Consider the following 12,040-nt stretch of genomic DNA (forward strand, 5'->3'; position numbering starts at 1 on the left):
TGTCTTGCCTAACAATGTCAACAATTTCAGATATTGCCACTTGAGGACTCCAAATACTTTTTTTTTAACTCCAAATACAACGAAGCAAATATTTAGATGCCAACAATTTACTTGTTACTTAAATATTCCAGTACAAATTGAAGCAAATGTGTTCTCCCTCATCTGTAATGAGGTTGGAATATGAGAATTTGGCAAATATGAACATCTCTAATTGCAAAAGGACAATTTTACTGCATTCTAGAAAAACATTTTTCGTCCCTTTCTCATGAAATTGCAGTAGCCAAAATTACCAATGTTTAGCATCTCACTTTCTATATCTCCACATCTTAAGACTACACAAAGAGAACATCTATAACTGTCATACTAAATTAAGCACAAGCTTAAGAGTTCCCAGGGAAAAAAAAACATCTATTTCCATGCAGAGCTCTCCGCTAGCATGATAAATGGAAGCATTGTTTGAAGTTATCAAATGACATCCTTAATCAATTCAAGCAGGATGTAAGGACATCGAGGATAGAGTTAAAAATGCTCAAGCTTTTATCTAAATCAACTCAGAGATGACTTTATATTTGCTTTACATCAACACCACAAACTATTAGGTAAACACCATTGACTAGCATGAATGGTCTAACTAGACACACTCAATTAATTACCGCGGTAACAAGGCTGAGCTATCTTTGAGAAAATTGACAAACTCTTCTTTCCTTTTCTCAAAGATGAACAGTGCATTGTCCAGCAATACTTGTTCTCTCTGTAAATCTTCAACATATCTTGCCCTTTCCCACTTCAGCTCCTTCATTTCGCTCACAATGACGAAGTAGTCTTCAGGTATTTTTGACCTTCCGGAACTCTTCGGAAATTTGATCTCTACTACCCTTTACATAAAATGTAAACAAAAAAGAATGAACCCGAAAGATTCAGTGATGCAATACAAACAACAACATACCCAGTGTAATACACAGCCTTACCCTTACTTAGGGAAGGTAGAGAGGATATTGACTCTGTGATGCAATCAACAAGAAAAATAAAGTCTGCTGCTAGTTCAAACACATCTAATATTGACATATGAACTCAAATACATCTGATCTATAAACATAGGATTAAAAACAGCTCCTAGGAGACAGTGAGATTATGATATAAATAATTGACAGAAGGCATTCAGGTAAATCTAAACTGTGTTGTAGACTTCGACCATGAAAAATTCTGAATACTCCTCCCCAGAAATTATATTATAGATTAATTTTCCTGATTAACTTCAAAAATATGCTGTAGGCTCTTCTCTTCTTTTTTTCCCTTTAGGATAACGATTCACTAAAGATGCTAGTGGCCTGTTAATTATTTTGAACTGAATATGCAATACAAAAACAAATGTAACAAAGGCTACGCGTAGAAGATTTGCTTTTAGATGTGAAAGGAATCGAAGAACATGCTTTCATACACCATTCTATACAGATTGAGGAATTTTGTGAAAGTTTGAACTCCACAAAGGTCAAGCAACATGGTCACAAAATAACACCAGGTTTCCACTTAAAGGGCAAAGTTAGAGATCAAGTATATTACTTGATACTCAACATGAAGCAAGTTAATAGGCAATCAATTCTTTAGGTGTCTTCACAAACAAGTTGAATTATAAAATGAGAGAAAAATTAATGAATGAAATAAAGAAACCATTTAAGACAAGTCTCTTTACCTCTCGCCTAGGACAAATACACCATCACTCTTAATTATTCCACCATCCAACGATACGGCTCCATTAGTTATAACAGGTAGTGCCTGCAGCATGTCTGCCCTTGTTTTGTATACTTGCAACCGTGAGAAAAGTTTGTAGAAGAGGGTCTCTCTCAGCCCATGACCAGTGCTTGTCACACAATATAAGTTCGCATCATCAATATCGATCATATTGACAGCGAAACCAAGAAAACCAGGAGGAGTTTCTTCATTGAGATATCTTGGCTTCTTTATGGCAAGCCTCTTCTGAGGGTCACCGGCAATAAATTCACCAGTGTATGGACTAAAATGATAAGCCAACAACGAAAAAGTAAAGAGAGTAAGGAAGTGCTAAAAAATATGGGCAGCAATAGCAAGACAAAATCACCATAATCACAAACCTAAGATTGTCAAGACAGATTACAAGAAATTGGTCATCCAAAGGTCTCCCCATTGAAGCTCCAAGTCCATGAAGACCAGAACTTTTATTAATCAAACCAGCCTTATCATATGTTTCCAGTGCTTTAGGTTCATCATGTGTCTTGCAAACAACGGCTAGCATGGTTTGTAGCCCAAGATAATCAGAGAGAATCCTGGATTTCAGATATTAAGACAAATGTCAATAATAATAATAACACAGTGAACTTCCTTTTTTTTAGTAAGTACAGTGAGCTTCCTTTTTAAATTTTTTTTTTTTAAAAGTACAGTGAATTGTTCACTATCTGCCTACTTCTTTGTAAAGATAAGACACCTGAACCTAATTAAACCCTAAAAGTTAGCTCACGAGGGAGGATAGACCAAGTCCATATATGCAAACCACCGGTCCATTACCAACCAATGTCGGACTCTTAACACCCCCTTCACGCCAGGCCCAACGGGAGCATGGACCGGCAGCCCAAATAGGGATTGACCTGGCTTTGATATCATGAAAAGATATGGCAGCTCGGCCTAACTCAACCACAAAAGCAAGCTATGCGAGGAGGATTGCCCAAGTCCATATATTGCAAACCACCCGTCAATTCCCCAGCCAATATGGGACTCTTATCCACTCTTTAACATTCTTTAAACGCCATGCTTCTGTAATCTTCTATTCTCAAAATCTAAAGAACTATTCAGATTCCAATCGTACTTCCCGACAAGACCTAACTTTAGGCATACAAAAAGAGTCTCCACATGCTAAGGGCTTGTTGGCAACTATAACCACTTGTTTCCCTTTCCCCTTAAGTTCTTACCATTAAAACACCTTATTCCCCTAAGAATGGAACATAATTATGATTTGGTATATGCTTTGACCCTACATAGACGTGAAACAAAACACGTGTAACAAGCAAAAATACATCTTCATCTACTAAAATAAAAAGAAGAAACTGAATCATCTCATAACAAAGAAGAGTTAAGATGGACTAGATGCTCCCACACTAATATGTTCCATGATTTCAAACCATGCATGACTTGATAGCCATTTTCCAGCTACAAGACAAAAGGCCAAAAAATAAGACGATGAAAGACAGCCATTTTCCAGCTATAAGACAAAAGATCAAAAAATAAGACGATACAAGAGACTAGCTATCTTTTACAAGTTTGTAAGACAGTGCAAGAGACTAGATTTCTTTTATAAGTTTGTAAGATAGTGCAAGAGACTAGAGAATTTAATTAGGATTCAAAACCCACTCTAATATCTGAGTATCATCACCAATGTCTTACACATTTTCTGATCAAATCTAAGGAAAGCTCATATAATAATGTACACATATGATATGCAAAACATTCCTTTATGGGAGATAGGTCAGATTTGGACCAGTGCCTTCTGGTGACTCAACACAGGAAATTCAGAAGGCCCCTTTCTTTTGATCAGGTCGTAAAAGCAATAAAATCAGAAGGCCCCTTTCACCATTTGCTAAGGATGAAGAAAACAAACGACAAGATATAGAAGAAAAGAAATGAGAGAGAAAGAGGAACAGGGATGACCAACAACTGATGGCAGGAGAGAAGTTCGTCTGGACTTTGAAACAGTCTCTTTTCACCATCTCCTACTCCTAAATCCAAATAAAATCTTTAACCCTCTTTTTATAGTTGGCTGAAGGTAAAAAAAAAAGGGATGATAAGTTTTTGGTTGGTCTTTTTTGCTTTTCAGTTGCCTGAAAAGGAAATTGTTTCTCTCTCTTCTCTCTCTTGAGCTCTCCTTCTCTCTAACGCTTCTAACGTCAATAGACGTGACCGCGCCCACTCCATCGACGCCATCCCTTTCTCTCTTCTCGTTTCTCTCGCCGGCAAGTTCGCGCTTCCACCGCTTTGACTCCGGCGACGGACAGTCAGCGAACCGCACTAGTCACAGGCGAAAGTCAAAAAAAAGGGGGGTAGATCTGTCCATAAATGTTTAGGTCGGGTTTATCCGACGACCTCAGATGGTCCCTCCGGCGGGTCCAGAAAAACAGGTTCTTGTTCCACCAAGCCTGGCAATTTCCAAACCAGATTTTATCCGGCGACCAATTTCTGCACCAATTTTTGCCGGAATCCAACAAAGCAAGCAAGAGAAGAGCCCTTGATCGCTAAGTGTATCCCGGTGATTCTAACTTTTAATCTTTATTCTATCTCACTATTTCTTGTCTCCTAACTTTTTTCACTTTGCTTGGGACTGTCTACTTTCGTACTCTGGTGTTTATTGATTGTTGTTTATGTTTATTTGGCCTTATAGTGTGCTTTGTGTGTGCCTTCTGTTTCTATTTCTGTATTTCATTTTGATTAGTGGCTTTGGTAGTTGATGGTAGGCTAGGGCCGTGTCTTAGGGGGTTGGGGTCTGTTTCGGGTGTGAGAGAAGGGGGAGGGCCGGGTTGGAGTTAGGGTCAGGGTTCGATGTAGGGTCAAGTTTGGGGTATGGTGTGAGGGGTAGCAGGGGTAAGCGTGATGCGAGAGCTAATAGGTTGAGGGTAGGGTCTTGGAATATAGGGACCCTTCAGGGTAAGTCCAAAGAGCTCGTAAAGATTCTTAGAAAGCGGAGGATCAATATAGCATATGTCCAGGAGACTAAGTGGGTAGGTTCTAAGGCTAGGGATGTGGATGGGTATAAGTTTTGGTACTCAGGAAGCGAGAGGCGTAGGAATAGGGTAGGTATCTTAATAGCCAAAGAGTTTAGGGGGCAGGTAGTAGAGGTTAAGAGGGTCAGCGATAGGTTGATGACAATTAAGTTGGTCATTGGAGGGTTTACACTGAACATTTGTAGCGCCTATGCACCAAAGGTAGGCTTGGACGAGGAGGAGAAGAAGAGATTTTGGGAGGTTTTGGACGAGGTGGTGAGAGGTATGCTAAGCTTTGAGAAGATTTTCATAGAAGGGGATTTCAATAGGCATATCGGGTCATTACTGAGAGGCTATGACGATGTGCATGGAGGCTTTGGTTTCGGGAATAGGAATGAAGAGGGAGTTGCTCTTTTGGATTTTGCGAGGGCCTTTGAGTTGGTGGTAGTGAATTCGAGCTTTTTGAAGAAGAAGGATCACATGATTACTTTCCGAAGCACGGTATCCAGGACTCCAGTTGACTTTTTGCTGCTTAGAAAAGGGGACAAAGCGATGTGTAACGATTGTAAGGTTATTCCTGGTGAGAACCTTTCGATGATGGACTTGGTTATCAAGAAGGGCAAGAAGAGGAGGGGCGAGGAGGGTCGACCCAAAATTAAGTGGGGTGGCTTGACTCCGATTAGTGCTCTGGAGATGGGAGAGAAGTTGGCGGCGATGAGGGTGTGAGAGTGTAGGGGGGACATGGATAGTATATGGGATAAGACTGCCAGTTGCATCAAGGAGACAAAAGGGATGTTGGTGTATCAAGGGGACGGTCTCGCCAGCACCAGGAGGACTGGTGGTGGAACGGAGAAGTTAAAAAAGAAGGTGGAGACTAAGAAGGTGGCTTATGCTAAGATGGTTGAGAGTAAGGATGAAGAGGAGAAGCAGGCAAGCAGGAAGGATTACAAGTTAGCTAGGAAAAAGGCTAAGTTAGCGGTTACGACATCTAACACAACAACTTTCGAAAGCTTGTATGCGGGATTAGAGGAGAGAGGCGGGGAAAAGAGGTTGTATAGGCTTGCTAAGGCTAGGGAGTGAAAGGCCCGTGGCCTTGACCAAGTAAAGTGCATTAAGGGAAGGATGACAGAGTATTGGTGGAGGACGTGCACGTTAAGAGAAAGTGGCAGCCGTATTCCCATACTCTTGAATGACGAGAGCAACAAAGACATCGTGTTAGGGGAAGTTGGAATACTCAAAGGGGTGTCGTGATTTCTGTTATTATAGACGTATAAAGGTTGAGGGGGTCAAAGAGGCTATTCGTAGGATGCATAGGGGTAGGGCGACGGGCTTGGCGAGATCCCGGTGGATATTTGGAAGTATACCGGCGAGGCAGGTTTAAGGTGGCTGACCGAATTGTTTAATCGCATTTTCAGGACTGTGAATATGCCCGAGGCTTGGAGATAGAGTACGATGATTCCTTTATATACAAGAACAAGGGTGACATTCAGAGTTGCAACAACTACATGGGTATTAAGTTGTTGAGTCACACTATGAAGATTTGGAAGAGGGTGATCGAGCGGAGGTTGAGGAGGATCGTGTCTATTTCTGAGAATCAATCTGGATTTATGCCCGGTTGCTCGATGACAGAGACAATTCACCTTGTGCAGAGAATAGTGGAGCAGTATAGGGAGAGGAAGAGAGACTTACACATGATGTTCATTGACCTGGAGACTGCGTACGACAAAGTACCTAGGGAGGTTCTTTGGAGATGCTGGGAGGCTACAGGGGTCCCTTTGGTGTACATTAGATCAATTAAGGACATGTAGGATAGAGCAAGACACGAGTAAGGACAGTGGGGGGAGATTCAAAGCATTTCCTTATTTTGACTGGGTTGCACCAGGAATCAACTTTAGCCCATTTTTATTCACCTTGGTGATGAATGTTTTGACGCGGCGTATTCAAGGAGAGGTGTGGTGTATGCTATTTGTGAATGATGTAGTTTTGATTAATGAGACTCGAGGGGTGGGGGTGATAATGATAAATTGGAGGTTTGAAGACAAACCCTGGAGTCTACAGGGTTCAAGTTGAGTAGGACCAAAACGGAGTACTTGGAATGCAAGTTTAATGATTTGACGCATCAGGACAAGGTGGTAGTGAAAATGGATTCCCAAATTGTTTGTAAAAGTGATAGTTTTAAGTATCTTGGGACTATGATTCAGGAGAATGGATAGATTGATGAGGATGTCACTTACCGTATTGGGGCAGGGTGGATGCAATAAAGGCTCGCCTCGGGAGTTTTGTGTGAAAAAAGGTGCCTCCCAAGCTTAAAGGCAAATTCTATAGAGTGGCAGTCCGTCCAGCCTTGCTGTACGGAGCGGAGTGTTGGCCAGTCAAGAACTCTCACATCCAAAAGTTGAAGGTAGCAAAAATGAGGATGTTGTGTTGGATGTGTGGATTTACTAAGAGAGATAGGATTAGGAATGAGACTATCTAGGAGAAGGTAGGAGTGGCTTCGATGGAAGACAGGATGCGGGAAACAAGGTTGAGATGTTTTGGGCATGTGATCCGGAGGGGCACAGATGCCCCAGTTTGTAGGTGTGAGAGGTTGGCCATGAATGGTTTCAGACGAGGTAGAGGTAGGCCGAAGAAATACTGGAGAGAGGTGATTAGACATGACATGGAGCAGTTCCAGCTTACTGAGGACATGACCCTAGATAGGAAGGTATGGAGGACGCAATTAGGTTAGAGGACTAGTTCGTGTGAGTGAGTCATAGCTACTAGATAGGATTGCTTTGGTGTAGCCATGCTAGCAGTCGTAGGGCTATGCACGTAGGTTGGAGTTTCTAGTTAGGAGGGTTTGGGCGAGGTGTGTGCTTTCGGTTTGATAGTGTATAGTACTACTTTGTGGGTGTCTTATTTCTGTTATTTTATCATGTTTGATGTTTTATTACAACATTGTTTACTATGTTTTTGTCCTGAGTTAGGGGTTTATTGGAAACCTCTCTACTTTTTCAGAGGTAGTGGTATGAACTATGTACATTTTACCCTCCCCAGAAACCCCATGTTTGTAATACACTGGGTATGTTGTTGTATCTTATTTAACTTCACCGTATCAACTTCAGGTAGTTTTTTGAACAAAGGTCTATTCCCAGGTCAATTTGTACAAAGTAAATGATGAAAAGGATAAAAGTATAACAAAAATGTAAATGATAGTGTGAGAAATATAAGAGAAAAATATTATTGCATTTGTATCTATATTATTACGATAAGTTGGAGGTTTGAAGATAGACCCTTGAGTCTAAAGGATTTAAATTGAGCAGGACCAAGATGGAGTACTTGGGTCTATAATACGGGGGGGAATGGTGAGATTCACGAGGAAGTCACGCACCGTATTGGTACAGCGTGGTTGAAATGAAGGCTCGCCTTCGCTTTTGGAGTAAGGAAAATATGTTTGAAAGGTGCATAGCGGTGAAGTTAAGAGATTCCAGAATCTCTCTTTCCTGTGCTATCAAGAATAAGGAATAGCAAGCAAGGTCTTCTTCCTTATAATACGCGCATGCAAGAGATCGGGAGTTTTGTGTGATAAAAAGGTGCCTCCTAAGCTTAAAGGTAAATTCTATGGAGTGGCAGTCCGACCGAATATGTTGTATGGAGCACAGTGTTGACCAGTTAAGAACTCCACATCCAAAAGTTGAAGGTGGCAAAGATGAAGATGTTGCGATGGATGTGTGGACTTATCAGGAGGGACAGAGTTAGAAATGAGACAATTCGAGAGAAGGCGAGAATGACTTCGGTGGAGGACAAGATGAGAGAAGTAAGGTTACGTTGGTTCGGGCATGTGATAAAGAGGGACATGGATGCTCCAGTCCGGAAGTGCGAGAGGCTGGCTATGGATAGTGTTAGGCGGGGTAGAGGTAGGCCGAAGAAATATTGGAGGGAGGTAATTAGGCAGGACATGGGGCGGTTACAGCTTACGGAGGACATGACCCTAGATAGGAAGGTGTGGAGGACACAGATTAGGGTAGACCGGTAGGAGGTAGGAGTACGTTCGTAATAGTAAGGAAGAGTGCTCTGTTTGTAGCCTCTTGTTCATGGTGATGCCTATGATTTCATATAGCTAGTTTATAATCTTACTTTATGGGTGTCTTGTTTCCTTTACTATCTTATGGTGTGATATCCCTTGTTGTTTGCTTTTATGTTTTTTGTTTGTTATATTTGTTATCGGTCATGAGCCGAGGGTCTATCGGAAACAACCTCTCTACACTTGAGTGGTATGGACTGCGTACTCTTTACCCTCCCCAGAGCCCACTTTATGGGAATATACCGGGTATGTTGTTGTATCTACATTATTACAGTAAAACCCTATTTATTTATTAATCATTATTATTATTTATGATAACCGTGGTGTCAGGGCCAACTTGCGCACACCTCGACTAATTCCACGGATACCTGTCACCTCCACCAATATCATGTATTAGGTAACTCTGTCCACCAAGACTAGAACAGATTAGAAAAAATCACCTACTGTTTGTCTCTGTTGAAATTGAACCTGAGACCTTAAGGTGCTCAACATAACTTCATTGAGCTACTAGGCCACACCCTTGGGTGCATAATGAAACCCTATTTATGAATACTACATTCCAATCCTCTTCCAAACAGGACACTACATCACAATTCTTTTCCAAGTAGGAATCTATATACTATTCATTTTCCTATTCATATTCTAACACTTCCCAACATGCATACAAGTCATATATACCAGATTGTTATGGATGCAAATAATACGAGGATTAGTGAGAGACTTGGTGAAGATATACGTAAGAAAACTGGTTAAGGACTGCTCCCGATGTTTGGGCGACCTTAGTAGAAAAGGAAAAACTGAAAAAGAGGCCGAAAAAGTAGTAAACGTCGCCGAAAAATTGATTTATTGCTAGAAAATTGGCAAAAACTAGATGGGCCAGCTCGGCCTCTTGGTCGTGTTGGTTTTTTTGCACAACACTGACAAAAATTGAAACTACGTAAATAAGATATGAGGAGTCACCGTAAAGACACGGTTATACGCAACCTAAACGAGAGAAAGTGGCCCGAAAAGATGCACGGTACTACACAAATTAAAAATGAAAAAGGAGTTTGGAGAGATGCACGGTGCTACACAAATCAGATATAAGAAAATAGTCACAGAAAAGATGTACGGTGCTACGTAAATCAGATATGAGAAGGTATTCACCAGAAAGATACACGGTGCTACGTAAATTAGCTATGAGAAAGTAGTGACCGAAAAGATGCACGATGCTACGCAAATTAGATATAAGAAGTCACTGGAAAGAAGCACGGTGACCCAACTTTTGCTAACATGATCACTGGCCAGACAGGCGGCATATATGGGTAATAGCTGCCCGTTAGCAGCGGAAGCTCTTTGATTGTTTACCAAAATCTTAGAGACTCAAATACCTTGTGAGAAATGTAAGAGAAGAACATTACTGAATTATCATGTTTCCCATCCTCAAAAAAAGATTTGTCTTGTTTCTATACTATTACAGTGAAATTCTATTTATGAACACTAAATTCCAATCCTTTTCCAAATAGGACACTACATTACAATCATTTTCCAAGCAGGATTCTATATACCATTCTTTCTCCTACTCATATTCTAACAAATAGCAATAATAATAATATCATCATCAATATTTATGATTACTATTGTCTTCCTATTATTATACAGACACATCTAATTAATTTGATGAAAATTAATGCAAACGCATCTAAAATTTCTGGAGAGTGGAGACGGGAATCTTTTTGGATACAAAACACCCAATGAGGAGACATGGAAAAAACACTAATCCCTCAATAACAATTTACACAGCCTACTACCAATTTCGTATGTTTCGATTCGCTTGACTCTTTTCCCTTGAAGGCAGAGTTCAATCTCCAAGAATTTAAACTAACATATATATATAGATAGTCTTACAAATACCCACTTATCACTCTACGTATACCTGCTGAGATTATCGTCGTCAACCTTCCCAAGCAAAGCAACAATTCCCATCACGTCCTTCATCGATGGATGATGATCAATCTGAGGTTTCAGCTGGCAATAGATGCCAGCTGCAGATTTATCATACCTTAAGATTTGTTGAATGGTCTCCTCATTCCGCCCATTGGAAGATTCGGAATTTGCAGAACCAGTTCCACTTACAGAAGGAATCTTGGAAAGAGCAACTACAATATCCCACAAGCACACGAAATTAAAATAGAGAAACCATGAAAAGGCATTCGTGAAAGGGAAAGAAGGAAGATTAAACTGAATGCGATAGTCTACATGGAGTACTTTTAAATAGTCAACACCGAGAATTATCTTTTTTCTTTTTCAAAACAAAGCTACAAGTATGAACAGGCAATGCACAACAATAAATCCATGAACAACATACTAGGCCTCTGTCAATGAAATTTCGCGCTAAAGGCAATCACAATATCCATATTTACTTGAAATGTGAAAGACAACCCTTGATATGAAAATCCTACCATGTTTGATTGTTTCCTTCCCATAAAGAAGAGTAAAAGCATTATATTCTAGGGTACTGAAAGAACAAAATAACTACAGTAATCTTTTAAAATTTTGCACATGCATTTTACAGCACATCTATTAACTTGAAAAGAAGGAAATACCTTGTTTATCCAAAATTGAATCATCCAACGTGTTTATCCGAGCCTTTAAGAATCCAATTTTATCTTCGTGATGTTTGATTTTCAGACCAATCTCCTTCAAGCCATCCTCAAGATTCTGCAGTTATTAAATGATATAGACATGAATATTGACCCATCTACTTCACGATATATTATCATGTGCATTATCATCTCAAATAACGGTTGTAAGCAGATATCTCTATACCTACTATCAAGATTATTATGCATACTGCATACATTAATGATAAAATAAAATAAAATGCATATCTTCATAATCTTAACAACCTTGGAATGGCGGATAACTGCCTCAACAGATCCACTTTGCATTGTGTTCCTATTGCCTGCAAAAATAGAGGAATTAATCAGTTAGAGTTGCTCATTAAGAAAAGATTCAGCAAGTGTCTAATATAAGGCCCTAGAGTGCCCACCACAGTACAGTGTAACAAGTAATAGTAACGCGCAAATCGTACTTGCCATTTTTTTAATCTTTGTTTCATTTAGAAGGAACATAAAACATATTTCTCTTCTGAAAATACACAATGAAGGTTGAACATTATGATTTTACCACAGGATGTGAAAGTTTTTGCAGCCGATATACTATACAGATGGAAAGAGGCCAAAGCTGAAGCTGAGGTTTAATCTAACAACTCTCA

At 40.1% G+C, this 12,040-nt stretch overlaps 1 protein-coding gene across 5 annotated transcripts in view; it reads right to left on the reverse strand.

Annotated features, from left to right (window-relative positions):
• Window positions 1-326: 326 nt before the first annotated feature.
• The window catches only part of LOC107863108 (protein DEFECTIVE IN MERISTEM SILENCING 3), a 35,387-nt gene continuing 23,673 nt past the window's right edge, over window positions 327-12,040 (reverse strand). For all 5 annotated transcript variants that reach the window (XM_047409450.1, XM_016708883.2, XM_016708884.2 and 2 more), the window contains 6 exons: window positions 11,673-11,728; window positions 11,370-11,484; window positions 10,700-10,922; window positions 2,109-2,300; window positions 1,691-2,011; window positions 327-875 (listed from right to left, as the gene is read on the reverse strand). In XM_047409450.1, coding sequence (XP_047265406.1) covers window positions 650-875; window positions 1,691-2,011; window positions 2,109-2,300; window positions 10,700-10,922; window positions 11,370-11,484; window positions 11,673-11,728 — 1,133 coding nt within the window. In that variant the 3' untranslated portion in view covers window positions 327-649. The remainder of the gene's footprint in view (window positions 876-1,690; window positions 2,012-2,108; window positions 2,301-10,699; window positions 10,923-11,369; window positions 11,485-11,672; window positions 11,729-12,040) is intronic.

Source organism: Capsicum annuum, chromosome 3 (assembly GCF_002878395.1).
Source record: "Capsicum annuum cultivar UCD-10X-F1 chromosome 3, UCD10Xv1.1, whole genome shotgun sequence".
NCBI lineage: Eukaryota > Viridiplantae > Streptophyta > Magnoliopsida > Solanales > Solanaceae > Capsicum > Capsicum annuum.